Raw genomic sequence first — 13,663 nt, forward strand, 5'->3', positions numbered from 1 at the left:
CGACGGGGTATCGGAAACGGAAAAGGGAAAGAAAGAAAAAAACCACTTGTGTCAATTGAGAAAATTCCTATCCTGGCTCCATCCATTAAAAAAATCTCAATTGAAAACTGACATCTATTCGGGACGACGGTGGGTGCTGAAATAATAATAACAATAATATCTTGTATTATACAACGGTATACGCGCTGTAATAGTAAGGCTGGCCTTGTATTCGTTCCCGCACGCCATGAACGAATTTTGAAGTCAGAAAAAAAGAGACACAAAAAGGGTGCAAAAGGGAGTACGTAGACCCAGGCGAAGCAAACCCATCTATCTATTTATTACCAATAATTCTTTTTGTTAATTAAAAAAAAAAAAAAGAAAAAGAAAAAAGTAGAAGAAGAAGAGGAGGAGGGGGAATAAAGAGCAATTCAAAGTGGCCGTAAAATCATCTGGTGTCGTTATGCTGTGTTGCAGGTGGTGGGGTCGGAGTGAGAGGCAAGCAGAAGCAGGGAAGAAAAGGGAGATTAAGTTAAAAAATAATAACAGTAAATGAAAAAGATGTATCTAAACGGGTGACGTTGTTAAGCAGAAGATCGGGCGGCGATGTGTGATTTCTCGCTATCTCTCTATCCTCATTATATCAAGACAAGATTTTTGAGAAAAAAGTCCGGGAGATTCTTTTGAAGAGTACAAAAGGGGAAGCAAAAGGCAGGGGGTGAGGCGCTTCACTTATAGCACTTCAGTATTATGGCTGACATTGCAATGATACAAGCTTGAGGATCGAGTTTAAAAAAGGGGGGTTGGTTAGCTGTGGTGGAGTTGGCGAATTGCATGGCGTGGATGAGGAGCGGGAATATATTTATTTAGTTCCAGGCGTAGTAGATATTAACGATCGGGCCTCTTGGGGATCGAGGCCAAGAATGCGAACGAGGTAGTCGATACTATACAATAACTGTTAATATCCCTGCTTCTCATCTTCTACCAGGCCAACCCTTTTGAATTGGAAAAAAAAAAGGAGAATCAAAGATAACAGGAGAAATAAAAGAAAAGAGGAGAATTACATACCTAGCATCCGTCGCCAACCTCCGCTTCTCCTTCCGAAACTCCTCCTGACACGCTACCCACACATTCGTCCGTTTATCTGGGGAGATAGTTTTGATGCGCATCTTAAACAGGCCGCTGACGGGGCGATGATCTGATACCTTGACTTCATGCCGGCGGTACTCCAGCTGTTTGATTCTCCCAACGCCCCGATAAAGTAGCCGATCACACCAAGCCGGCGACCGCTTCTTCTCACTAGAATCATATTGGTCGGTGCCAACGTCGTATTTATACGTCGGTGCAAAAGTGATGGGTGCCTCGTTGAAGGCGCGGAGGCGGAAACCGGGGTTTTTGCGGCGGGAGGCAAGAAGTTGGTCGCGGTCGAGGAGTTTGGGAAGATTGCGAGCCTTAACGGCTTCGATGACGGTGTTGCGGGGCATAGAATCGATACGGTAGTTTAGATCGCCATTTAGGATGCAGATTTCGTGGTCAAGGATCATAGTGCCATCGCCACCACCGACGAAGAGGTCGATGCGTGACGAGTAGCTTGATTCGGGTGGCAGGGAACTGCTTTCAAGAATTGCTGCAATGTCATTGTTGCGGTGGGTAGTTTGGGATTGGCCGGCTGCTAGATGGCAGTTTATGAAGCAGAGAGAGCTATCGTCGAGGATGAAGCGGAAAACAAGAGCACCCTATTGGCCCATGTTAAATTTAGTTTGGTGTTTTATCAGGAAAGTGGAGCCTTTATCGCAGAGAGAGACAAACCTTATTGCCGTGCAGTCCGCCCATGCCGCGCTTCACCTCCGTTGCACTGACGCCTCTGATTCTTTGACGCTCTTCTTGTTTGATGAACACGCATGTGAATAGACCGATGAGGTTTGAAGTGTGGAGGAGGACGTAGGGCTGATCAAGAGGCATTATATCATGTATACAAGAAGCAAGATAATCTTTCCAAACACGATACTGCCGGCTCATGTGTTCCTTATCTGCACTGTCTTTCTTCTTGCTGCTCATGAGGATACTCTCTATTTAAAGTTTGTCAGCTCAAATACATAACGAGAGAGAGAAAAAAAAAAAAAAAAAGCTCTGAATATTCATTACGGGGTTAAGGTTCTAACTTACTAGCAGTAATTTTTTTGTTTTCCAGGTCCACAAGCTCCTGAAACCCAAAAACCAAAATATCCGGAGGACTTTCAGGGTGGACAACGTCTCGGATGAACTTTCTATCCCGCAAATTGCCCGGGACGGTTGCTCCTGCATTCCACGTAAGAACGGCCGCGGTTATTTCACGGAAATGACAGTACTCGACGTCCCTGTCATGCATTCGGGCTTCTGAAAAGTCAAAGCAAAAATGTCAATACGCTGCCTCTGCCATGTTAGGACAAGAATGATACAAAGGACACAAACCAAGCCAGTCGTCCTCAAGCATAGCGTCCCATAGCCGAATATAATTATCCGTCCCAAGCGAAACAGCTTGCAGTCGATTAACAGTCCAAACGCTACTGGAATCCAGCAACAGCCCACAGACAGCTTGGTCATGCGCCTGCCAGTCCTTCTTCACGGTCCATGGTGAAGTAGAAACATCGTAGACATAGATCATGCCTGTCTTATAGCCCGCCCAGAGGTAATCACCAACCATCGCCAGGCAATTGATTTTATATAAGCTCACGTTCAACGTTGCTCGACATGAGTAATCCTGCGCAGAGTAAATCGAAACTTTCCCATCAGCATGTCCAAGGTATACGAGGCCACCGTCTTTGGGACTAGTGGTGCCCGACGTGATTTCGCCAGCATCTGATTTCCCGAACGGTCCCTTGAGGACTTGGAAATCCGCATCTTTAGAATTGGGACGATAAACCCGCACTTCCTTGCCGGATGCGAGCCACAACAGGTCTCCAACAACCATCGAGAAAGTGTGGCCCTTCGCAACTCGATCGTATGGGTGGCTGTAGCTGTATTGAAGATTAGGCGAACCCGATTCATCTGGAGGCCAGAGGAGTAGTTTGCCCTCATCGTCAAGCGTCCAAAGTTCCTTTTTATGCCGATAGATCTTGATAATTTCTCTCCGTGACGGTAACGTCCGCGACGAAACGATCGATTGTGTTTGAATATCAACCTCATGGATCTCCCCCGCATTCGTTCCCAGCCAAAGTAGTTTTCCCTCATCGTCCATTGTATTTCCTGGTTTAAATGCAATACATAAACCTTTGACAGTTTCCCCATGATTCAATCCTAAAATTTGCTCCCCACTTACCAGGTCCCAGACTCGAGTAAAGTACCCCGTCGTGCATGCATAGTTCCCACAAACGTCAAAAACTCGCACATCATGCTTGGTATGAATACCCCTTGTTCCGCTTTTGAATATCGGTGGGCGACGATTGGTGTTAGAAAAATCAGGGTAGTCTGTACGAGGGATTGGCGCATCGTCGAAGGGCGGCTCTGATTCCTCTGACTCAATGCGAGTGGATCTACTGGTCTGACGTTGGTTGGAAGCAGGGGGTGTCGAAAGGCATTCCACTGAGCGCATAGGTGATCGTGCAAACTGTGTCGGGGTAGGGGGTGGTTGGGTCTTGCTGTTAGCATGTATTCGGCCACCAAGCACAGCTGTGTCTCTTTGCGGTGGCGGAGGGAAATATGGATCGGTTTGCTCGCTTCCAACACGGACGGAGAAATTTGATGTGATAGTTGGTCTGGAGAGGATATCAAAGGAGCGTCTGGGTGCGAGGTCAGAAGACTGTTGCATTCCAGTCTGCGAGGGAGCACCTCGACGAGATATTCGCGCTTGGGTGCGGGGTGGCAGGCCCGGTCGATCCTCTAGATTATCGCTGGTAAATTGTTTGTCCCGGGGGTCCCTGGCGCTCCTTCGTCCCGAAAGATCGGTCTCACTCCGTTTCATTGGAATCGGCGGAGGGGGGTGTTTAATGTCGCGTGTTAATACCGGCGTTGCGCTTCTCGGGCCGGATGAACCGTCATGCTCAGCCTCGAAAGTCGCGGATCGATGAGGATATCGAAACGGGGTAGGGTCGGGGAAAGCTCTGCGAGGTCCGCGCTCAGCAGTGGAGTAGAGCGGGGGAATGCGATTCGAGGAATCACCGTTTGTCGCTATGGTACTCGGGGGAGCTTTTTCTGGACTACTTGGAGGGGTACTGAATGGTGAGGCTTCAACACCGACTGAGATCCTTTCCGACGCTGGCGCAAGAGATTTCGCGTTCTCCCAACGAGGAACAGCGGCGGTGTTTTTGGTAGTGGCGGGGATTTTGGGCTTTTCCGCTCTATTGACAGGTGGTGGGAGAGACGCAGCTTTGAGGCCGTTTTTGGCATCACGAGCTCTGCCCTCTGCCCAAATTACCACGCCTGAGGAATCGGTTACGGGGGTACATGGTCTGCTCGACGGACGACTCTGACTGCTAGGTGGCCTACGCGGCGGGGGAGGTTCCGGGACCGTTCGTATTTCCCTGTTGCGATTCTCGGTGGCGGGAATGACACAGGTCTGGGAAGCAGTGCGGGGAGTATCTATAGTGAGGACTGGAGCTTTCCACTGTGCGGATGAGACATTCATGGACACTGGCCTAGCCGGCATCCGTCTTCCTGGAAACCCATCTGCGTTCGTAGCCGTAACACTAGCATGATTGTGCCTGGCAGTGTGAAGCCATCTGGACGACGAAGGGGAGTGAGCAGCGGAGCGCGCATGGGAAGAAGAAGAAGATGACGACCAGTTTGAGGGATCCGGGCGTGGGAGATCTAAGGAAGCACGACTAGTGACGACGTTTGGGGTTTCTAGGAAGGCGGAGCGGGATTCATGAGTTGAAGCCGCAGTGGGATGCGACTTGGGGTTAAGGTGAGCAAGGTTTTCGAAGTGGGAGAGGAGGGAAGAAACAGGTTTCTATCAATATATAGCAGAGGATGACAGTCAGCATGATGGTAGATAAAGGAAACAGCAGCAGGTAACAGTTCTGTCATACAATAGAGTCCTCGTCGGTGCCATTCCCATCAGGGCGCTCGTTGTGCTTTGCCTCCATAGCAGAAATGACAGTAGCAAGCAGCAGCCGTTAGTTGCGAATGGAAAAGCCCGACCGTGTTCCGCAAACCATCTGCGTGGAGTGTGGTCGGTAATGGATAGAGACGGAGGAATGATTTGAGTGACGTCGTGAGGGCAATGCTAAGCGCATATGTTCAAGCTCCTTACTCTGTGGAGCAGGAAAAAAGCGGCTAGATGACCTAAGATTTGACAGGGCAGGCCAGCAACGGAGCTAGGAATGACGCGGCCTGTACGGAGTAGACGAGCTAAAACCCCCCAAACCAGCGAGGGATGATTGCCTGCGACAGAACAGTCGGCTATCCTCGTGATTGAGAAGTGGAGACGGGAGGCGGTTGAGGACGAGAGGACGAGGACAACGGGTCTGAGGAGGTGTGGTGTGATGTTCAACCTTGGAACCAGGTGTTTGAGCTGCGGCGCTTTGTCTGTCCCCGTGATCTAATGTAAGTCGCTGATCATCTCTCATAGATTGTGCCCTGTTTACATCTGTGTGCTGTCCTGTGGCTTGCTACACCTTTTTGCAGCATGAATTACTTCCTACGAACTGGTCTGCCACATCTGCAATCTCTTTGTGACGCTTTATTGTACCAGTTAGTTATTAGACGACTGCTGAATGTTGAAGAAGTTTTGGATTATGCTAGCATGACCTCTGCAGTTAGTTATTGTAAACAGTAGAATCTTTGATGCGAATTTGTTCTGTATATTGCCATATTTAAATAGCAAAAACACCAAGCTACTCTGCCGGAGTGTGCCCAGCACACACTTCACTGCTACCACTGTATGGGGCTGCTGTAAATTATCATCGAAGATGGTTTTTTCGTCTTCGGTATCGAAAGCAATTCTAAAATACATCTTTTCAGGTTTTAATATCAATTTAATATTAATGAATGGAGGGCGGAAGAGGTAGAGAAAGAAAGAACTTCACAGAAAACAACCATATTCGTAACTATCTGATTTTTCTAGGTATGAAAAGTTGAGAAAAACTTTCGTCTTCTTATTCCTGTGCAGTCTTCAATCCATTTGAAATGACCAATTCATTATCTTGCTATAACACATAAATGAGCCCGGCCATTTCTAAGACGCCCATTTTGTACCCTGTAGCGTGATAGAATTTTGAATCCCGGATTCGGCACATCAATTCCTCAGGGAGCGATACTAGAAGCTGTTGGATTAAATATTTGTATTCCCGTCTCTCCAATATCAATGGCTGAGCGATATACTCAACCCAAGATATTCCTATTCCAGTACAGTTCCTGTGCGTATACCGTCATTAACATTTCCTATGACACCAACGGTAGCAGGAGAGTATAGCTATTTAACGTGTCATTTTTGAGGTTTTTCTCCGTCATTTATTGATTTACTTATTTACCCAGGGGTGAGGTGGTCTGTGATTAACTCATATCTTTCTGTTAACTGGCTTTGGTATGCTGGTATTTCGTCGAATGGGATGGCACAAACAGAACAAAACTAAAAGGACAATGAGAAGAGAGGATATTGTAAGATTGCAAATAAATATACATGAAGGGACTGTTGATGTGAAAACTGAAGCAGACGCAGCAAGAGAGGGTCGATTAGGCAAATGCTCCAGTAATGCGTCATTCCAAAGTTAAAAATTGATCCGCCATCGATATCATCTATATACATACATACAACATAACCCTCCTGGAGTTCTGCCTCTTTCAGACCTAAAAAAACAAAAAAGGGTTCCACCTTCGACTTATTCTTACACCTACTAGTCATAACGTCCAAGAAATATATACCATAATTTAAAACGTCGTTAATATGTTTGAATGCACTCTTCCCCAGTTATATGACAATCCCCCTAATTGCCCAGTGCGTCTAGCCAAAATCAACAGAATCCCCATCATTGAGCCCTGGGTCCCCGGCAAAGAGCCTGATAGGTTTCTATTGCCACGGTACATAAGCAAAGATGACGACCTTGGCTTCAAGCTCATGGAATTTGCGGCTTCCTATCTAAATGATGATGATGATGATGATGATGATGATGATGATGATGATGATGATGATGATGATGATGTTAATAAAGAAACATGTGAAGATTCAGAGGATGACGGACCGCTCTCACCACCAAACAACGTGATGTATCACGTCCATACCACGACACAGCGGGCTCTGATCGCATCTCACATTGGTGACGAGGTCTCCAATATAGACACCTTTACGCATATCATTAGTTATGTGCGTGAGTTTATCAGTGCGGCCGATCAGGTTGATGTTGGCTGTATTGAGTCTGTTCCCTGTGAGAACAAGTACGGCGGGCCGCAGGATAGAAAAATCCAACGTGGGGGGGCGAACAGGGTTTTGATTCAGAATATAAGTGCTACTACATTCGGGCAGTATGAACTCCATATGCACCGTTTTGTAGATAATGTTGCTACAAACAGCCCGTTGGGATACAGGGGATCGGCAGAGAGGGCCCGACATATAATTCTCGAGGTGAGCTAGTCTTTTTTTTAATTATTATTATTAATTCTATACCGTGGCTTGATAAATGTAGCTAAAAGGTATTGCTGTTGTATTGCTGTTAGCTTGCACAACGTATGGTCAGGTCAGGATGCAAGAAGGCGATTCTGCTAGGAGGGCACGCCTACTTAGTTTTTCACCTAGAATCAACCCGCAGCTATGGTCAAGATCATCTCTTCGTCTCTAGCAGCTACCCCGTGTTTGCCGTGCCTCCAATGCCGAGTCTAATTTCGGTTCTAATCGCGCTGCTGCTCTCGGATGATTCGGATATGGCTTACAAGCCCCCGACAACAATCGACCGGGTGAGAGATTTAAGCACCATAGAGACTAGCCCGACGGCATTAGACCCTGCCAACACCAGCTTGTTGGAAACGGCTGGCAAAAGGAAACGCACGACAACAGACTCCGGTTCATCAACACCGACGGTAGTTGGCATGCCAGCCGAGTTTGAACATATCGACGTACGTTCCCTCCCTCGATTTTAATAAATCGTATAAACTGACGTGGTGCCAAAAGTATTGCACGCTATCCTTTCCCAACTCTTGTGATCCTGGTTTAGAGCATAACTTTGCTAGAGTGGTAAGATTATCTGACACTCGAACCCGCTCTGTTCTCCTTGTCCGAATTCGTCAGGCTAAAACGAAGAGAAACGCAGACATCAGATTCTGCAGTTGACGGGGCACTAAATGCGGTCCATATAGTGGCACGTCTCTCTGATTCTCTCGCCAAAAAGGGAGCTGAAGGCGGAGAAGAGTTTCGGCATTGCCATGTATTTGCACTAGAGCGATTGGCCTCTAGGTTAAGCTGCAATGTTATGGACGCCTTCCTCGCAGCAGATGGTCAACATGACCAACAGCGGTGCGCAGTCAAAACGTTCTTCAGCTGCGAAGAAAACAGATTTTATCAATTCCAAAACGAGGTTAGGATATACGATAAATTCCAAGGGTGCTCATTCATTCCGTATTATTATGGTGCATTTGCAGGAATGACGTTCACGGGCCCAGCGGGCTTCCTTGTGACGGAGCTGATGGAGAGGACGTTCAACTCATTCGATGAAATGAGCGGAGATGAGAAGTAAGTTTAGAACCGAGGATGGCCCACGATCCACGTATTCATTCCGTTGATCCATATCAAACTGATAAACGGGTTAGGAACGAGGCCGTAAAATACATCGAACGACTTCACCGGGCGGGATACCACTATTGTGATTTGTATCCGTATAAGTTTGGAACGCGTCCGAATGGCGAGATGGTAATTATGGGATTTTCTGAAGTCACGCCCATCAGCCCCGATAGTACATGCAAATCTGGCAATCCAGATAAGTGCAGCTCCTTCCAAAGCAACAGAGATGATATTTTGGGGGGGGATGCTAAATAGGCATCACAATCAATGTGCTCTTTCTCTTGTTTTTGTTTGTTTGCTTTTTTTTCTTTTCTTCTTTTCTTCTTCTTTTTTCTTTTTCTTTTTTGGGTTGGTTATTGGTTATTGTCTATGGGAACGTTCGTTTTGTCAAGCTTGTGGAGTGAATTGGAGGATTGGGGAGGGCGTAGATATTCACTTGTCACAAATGCTGGGTTCTGAAGACAAAGTGAAAGATCATGTATGGGACTGGTAACTGAAGGAGTCTGATTCACAAAGCAAGAAGGGAGACGCCATGACACAAGAAAGAAAACGTTTGTATATACCAGCTAATTCTAGCTGGGAAAAGAAAGAATGAAGGAAAAAGATCCACTGCTTGACTCTTTGATGCAGCTGTTCCATTCAAAGATGAGTTTGCCAGCAGGTGATAGAAACATCCACCATTCACTGCACATCCATAGTATAAAAGTCGAAATCCGCCTCTCTTGACTTCCATTCATCAATACAAGGTTCTTATTTCCCTGAGAAACTGCTCATAAGTTAGTCAACATATCTCATACTTCGGGGTACTGCTCCTACGACCTTTCCCATGGCGACACAAATTTCTCGGCTCAACCTGCCTGGATATGGGACTTTGGCAGAATTTTATGATAACCCTCCAGTTGGGCAAATCGTAACTGACAATCCTGGCAGCGAATCCACTGCGCCGTTGGCATCAAAAGTTCCTGCAGATGAACGTCGACTGCCTCAGCTCATCGTCCAGGATACCCGAATGTGCCAGGATATCACAGAAAAGACACGTACAAGCCTGGGCACCGTGACAACCCCGGTACATAATCTTGGTGCTGCGCACGCTGTTGCAGAGATGTTGCTGCACACAAGGACAGGAGATGAGACAATGAACATTGATGTGTTCACCCATGCCATAGGCTATGTACGGGCATTTGTGCAGATAGCGGATGACTTAGGGCCGGCCGATATCCAATCAGTGCCGTGTCAAGAAGAAGGGGGCGTTCGTCCGAACCGGAAAATTCAACGCGACGGGAGGGATATAATTATCATTGAGCATAAGAGTGTCGCAGCTTTCAATGGACATGCCAGCAAAATTGTGGGAATGGCACAAGAGAACAATGGTCAAGGAACGAAGTTGGAACTTAAATCCTATGAAACCGGCGAAAGGTCAATTGTCTTCAAGGTGAGCGAGCTCGCGTCTGGAGAGTGTCCTGCATGCATGAGGATTCAGAAGAGAGAGATCAGTTCTGACAAGATGTGTCATAGCTGGGAAAGCATATGATCGACTGTGATTGTTCATGGGGGTTCTTGATCGGTGGAAATGAGTTTCTGGTCCTCTACCTGAAAAAGATCTTCGAAAACCAGGAGACATATTACCACCTTGTGCTTTCTGACCTGCATCTTGCGTATCCGCCAGCAGCGCCTCGAGGTGCCCCGTCACTAATACAGGTCCTAATTGCCTTGCTTCTGAAAAAGCCCTCTGCAATCGTATACAAGCCGCCAACAACAGAAATTGTTATCAGATACCCGACACGTACTCGATCAAGGGAAGAGCATCCAATCCAAAGACCACCAAAGACACAAGAAAAACGGAACGCGGGGAAACCGGCGGCGAAATCCAGGGCGGCGAAATCCAGGGCCAGTCGGTGATCTAAGTCGTAAATCGGGAGCACAGGACGGCCATTGTTCCTCCCCCCTTCTCTTCGAGTTCGCCTGGGACGACATTGAAACCAGAGTAAATATTCCTCGCTGAGGAGGATTAGCTAGTGCATCCTAAGTGATGAGTCCAGGAGATAAAAGATGGTTCCACATCGAGCATAGAGCAAACATGTTTATTTTTTGCGCCGCTTTTCTCTGATGGCCAAGTCTTGATGATTGATTTCTTATCCATTTATAGTGGGAACGTGCAGCAGAGTTGCTAGCCGGGTTGGAAAATGGAGCATGAAGACATGGTTAGGAAATGGTAAGGGTGTTGGGTTCAGTTAGAGGATTGAAGTATCATAGAAAAAGAACGCTCCATAGAAGTTCTCAAAACAGAGTTCATTAGAAGATTGGCACGCCACCAAAAGTTTTTCCGGCCGAAATTTGAGTTCCTGTTCAACTGGACTGTATGTTTGATCGACGCTGTCGTGGATACTTCATTGCCCTTCTACCTCAGTCGGGCTTTCTTGGATTGTTTGGAGATTGTTTTCTTTTATGCTGTTGTTTCGCCTTGTATCGTCTCGAATTTCTTTTGGGAGTCAGTCCACGCAAATAGTGCGTGTTATTCAAAACAAAAGAATATAGCCCGACCCTAGCTAGAACTATGTGGTAAGTGCGCGTCTCCTCCTCCGCCCCTCCACCATATGTCCAACCCATAAATATACACATGTGTATTCCTCTTGCCTCTATTTTAATCACGACTCTCTGCTTATGCAGCACTTTCGCCCAGTAAGCACGTTTTGAATGCCCAGGTCTCCATCCGCTCGCCATGCTGTGAGTTACAGATTGTCCAGTGCCCTCCCCTACAAGGCGCCGTCTGGAGTACTCCGATCCTATATAGATAACCTGGGTTAATTGTGATATCCTAGGCCGGCGATGGTTCGACTGCGCGCAATGCCACCAGGAACAGGAAAACCATGAGTTGTTGCAGTCGTTTGACATGGTTGTTAATTCCCTAACATCCCCCATCACCGTCAGTTTGGAGGAGAATACTTTTCTGACTTGACATATTTCCTCTGCTATAGACATTCGCCTGCAAGAAATGCAAAAAATGTTTCCGGAAGGATGCGCGAGAATTCGAGGAGAGGTATGCCTATATTTCTGACATTTAACTGCCATTTTTCATATATTTCTCAGCGCGTATATATTTGCCATTTTTCATTGCCAACTCCATTCATTAACTATTTAACTTTATCTATTGATGTACAGTGACGAATACTGCCCGCACTGCGATAACCATTTTGTCCTCGACGCGGTCACGCCCAAACCAGCCTTGAAGATCGAGGGAGAGGATGCCCGGATTGATTCTAGGTGGGGATTTATTCGTCTTACTTGTATCACATAGATGTGGCTAACGGCTTCGTTTCATTAATTAATTAATAGGATGTTGAAGGATGAACGAGTGCGGCAGGAGGAGGAGCGGACAATTTTCAATGTTAAGGATGCGCCCAACCGGCTTGGATAAGATAAGGACATGATGTGGTGTTGTTGTGGTAGTTGTTTGGCGAAGTTTCATGACGATGTGACGATATAATGTTTTCAATTTTGCATCGCTTCTTTCCTTCTTCTCATCTTTGCTTCGTGTAAATGCGATTATATGATACGACGTCAAAGATAGCATTGCCACAGGCATATTGGCAGGCCCAGAAACATAGAGGGTTCAGATCACGCAAAATCCATATCCGGTAAGAAGTGAAAACACAATACATGCATTACGGTCAATAAATAACTTAATAAACGGACTGAAACATCCCGCTCAGCTGTCTGACCCCTCCCCTCCGCCTCGCGTTAATATGGCCGCGGTTCCTGTCCCGGGAGTCCGTCCCGTCTTCTTCTTAGCAGCCTCCTCCTGCTTCTCCGTCTCTATGCTCTTGACATATGCCTCAATCTGATCGCCCGGGAGCAGTTCCATAGTCTTCCCAGGCGCCATTATGGCGATTTCGATATTCTTAGCCCCCGTCTGTACAACCTCCAGAAGCGACTTGATGGTCAGCTGGATCGTTGCCTCCCTGTCCATATCGTCTTTATGATGCCGTTCTAAGAATTCTCGCACAGTCTTGCTCGAGCGGCCGATTGCGTTTGCTTTCCTGTATCCCCGTAGCCGTACATTAGCTAGATATTCAGACATACATGTAGCACTCCAAAATGCCCATTATCCTCATATTGATAGACTTACCAAGCCGAATAAATTCCCGAAGGCTCTGTCTGGTACAGACGCGGGACATCATCGCCATGGTCAAAACCCACAATCAGCGTGCTAATGCCAAACGGCCGTACGCCACCACTCTGCGTATATCGCTGCTGCACCCCAGCAACATATTTGGTGATATATTCGATGGTGACGGGATCCTCCACGGTGAGACGGTGTGACTGGGCTTCTAGTCTGGCTTTGTCGACTAGGATTCTGGCATCGGCATTGAGGCCTGCGAAAGCGAGGCAGACGTGGTTATCGAGCAGGCAGAGCTTGGAGGGTGTGATGCGTGTATCCTGCAGTTTCATGGCGGAGCGTTTCTCACAGCCTAGGACGACGATGTCCTTGCCCTTTACGCCGACAGCACATGTTCCTGTATAACATGCATGACTGGGTTAGTATGCATATATTCGTAGAATCCTTGATTGGGCATGGATATGGATATGATTATGTTGGGCATACCTCTCTTGACAGCTTCGAGAGCATATTCTACCTGGAAAACGTGGCCATCAGGGCTTTCAATGGTGTCAGGTAGGGGCAACAACGTAAGTATATATCTTCCTGGACGCAAACATACCTAAAGACTTGTAGTATGTTAGAAGATTATCAGGTTATAGTGTACGTATCACGCAATGAAATAGCTATTGGATCAGCGACTTACCTGAAAGCGCTCGGTCATATCCAGAAGCCATATCTGAGAAGCGAGCGGCCGTGATATGTTAAGGGAGCGTGTGGCTTTAAGGATGGACAACCATGCACTGGGACAGACGACGGATGATATTTGCTGCTGGAGACTTTAGCTTAGAGATGTCTAAGAGTTCGGAGGTTGAAAGGCGTTGCCCAATTCGGGTGGGACG

At 47.0% G+C, this 13,663-nt stretch overlaps 5 protein-coding genes across 5 annotated transcripts; 3 read left to right on the top strand and 2 right to left on the bottom strand.

Annotated features, from left to right (window-relative positions):
• Positions 1 to 841: 841 nt before the first annotated feature.
• HCBG_06342 (type I inositol-1,4,5-trisphosphate 5-phosphatase) lies at positions 842 to 5,042 on the bottom strand (the record flags this gene model as incomplete). The annotated part of the gene is made up of 6 exons (XM_045433391.1): positions 842 to 923; positions 1,048 to 1,715; positions 1,789 to 2,048; positions 2,146 to 2,355; positions 2,431 to 4,906; positions 4,986 to 5,042. The coding sequence occupies 6 exons, from the start codon at positions 5,040 to 5,042 to the stop codon at positions 842 to 844; spliced, it is 3,753 nt and encodes a 1,250-aa protein (XP_045285704.1).
• A 1,799-nt stretch (positions 5,043 to 6,841) lies between these two features.
• Positions 6,842 to 8,920, top strand: HCBG_06343 (uncharacterized protein; the record flags this gene model as incomplete). The annotated part of the gene is made up of 4 exons (XM_045433392.1): positions 6,842 to 7,516; positions 7,609 to 8,004; positions 8,199 to 8,617; positions 8,695 to 8,920. The coding sequence occupies 4 exons, from the start codon at positions 6,842 to 6,844 to the stop codon at positions 8,918 to 8,920; spliced, it is 1,716 nt and encodes a 571-aa protein (XP_045285705.1).
• A 571-nt stretch (positions 8,921 to 9,491) lies between these two features.
• On the top strand, positions 9,492 to 10,564 carry HCBG_06344 (uncharacterized protein; the record flags this gene model as incomplete). The annotated part of the gene is made up of 2 exons (XM_045433393.1): positions 9,492 to 10,097; positions 10,181 to 10,564. The coding sequence occupies 2 exons, from the start codon at positions 9,492 to 9,494 to the stop codon at positions 10,562 to 10,564; spliced, it is 990 nt and encodes a 329-aa protein (XP_045285706.1).
• Positions 10,565 to 11,121: 557 nt separating this feature from the next.
• HCBG_06345 (uncharacterized protein) lies at positions 11,122 to 12,333 on the top strand (the record flags this gene model as incomplete). Its single annotated transcript, XM_045433394.1, has 6 exons — positions 11,122 to 11,224; positions 11,346 to 11,389; positions 11,485 to 11,558; positions 11,641 to 11,702; positions 11,825 to 11,926; positions 11,999 to 12,333. The coding sequence occupies 6 exons, from the start codon at positions 11,220 to 11,222 to the stop codon at positions 12,078 to 12,080; spliced, it is 369 nt and encodes a 122-aa protein (XP_045285707.1).
• Positions 12,334 to 12,371: 38 nt separating this feature from the next.
• On the bottom strand, positions 12,372 to 13,498 carry HCBG_06346 (proteasome component PRE6; the record flags this gene model as incomplete). Its single annotated transcript, XM_045433395.1, has 4 exons — positions 12,372 to 12,702; positions 12,792 to 13,179; positions 13,269 to 13,367; positions 13,468 to 13,498. The coding sequence occupies 4 exons, from the start codon at positions 13,496 to 13,498 to the stop codon at positions 12,372 to 12,374; spliced, it is 849 nt and encodes a 282-aa protein (XP_045285708.1).
• Positions 13,499 to 13,663: the final 165 nt, after the last annotated feature.

Source organism: Histoplasma capsulatum (assembly GCF_000150115.1).
Source record: "Histoplasma capsulatum G186AR genomic scaffold supercont2.9, whole genome shotgun sequence".
Lineage (NCBI taxonomy): Eukaryota > Fungi > Ascomycota > Eurotiomycetes > Onygenales > Ajellomycetaceae > Histoplasma > Histoplasma capsulatum.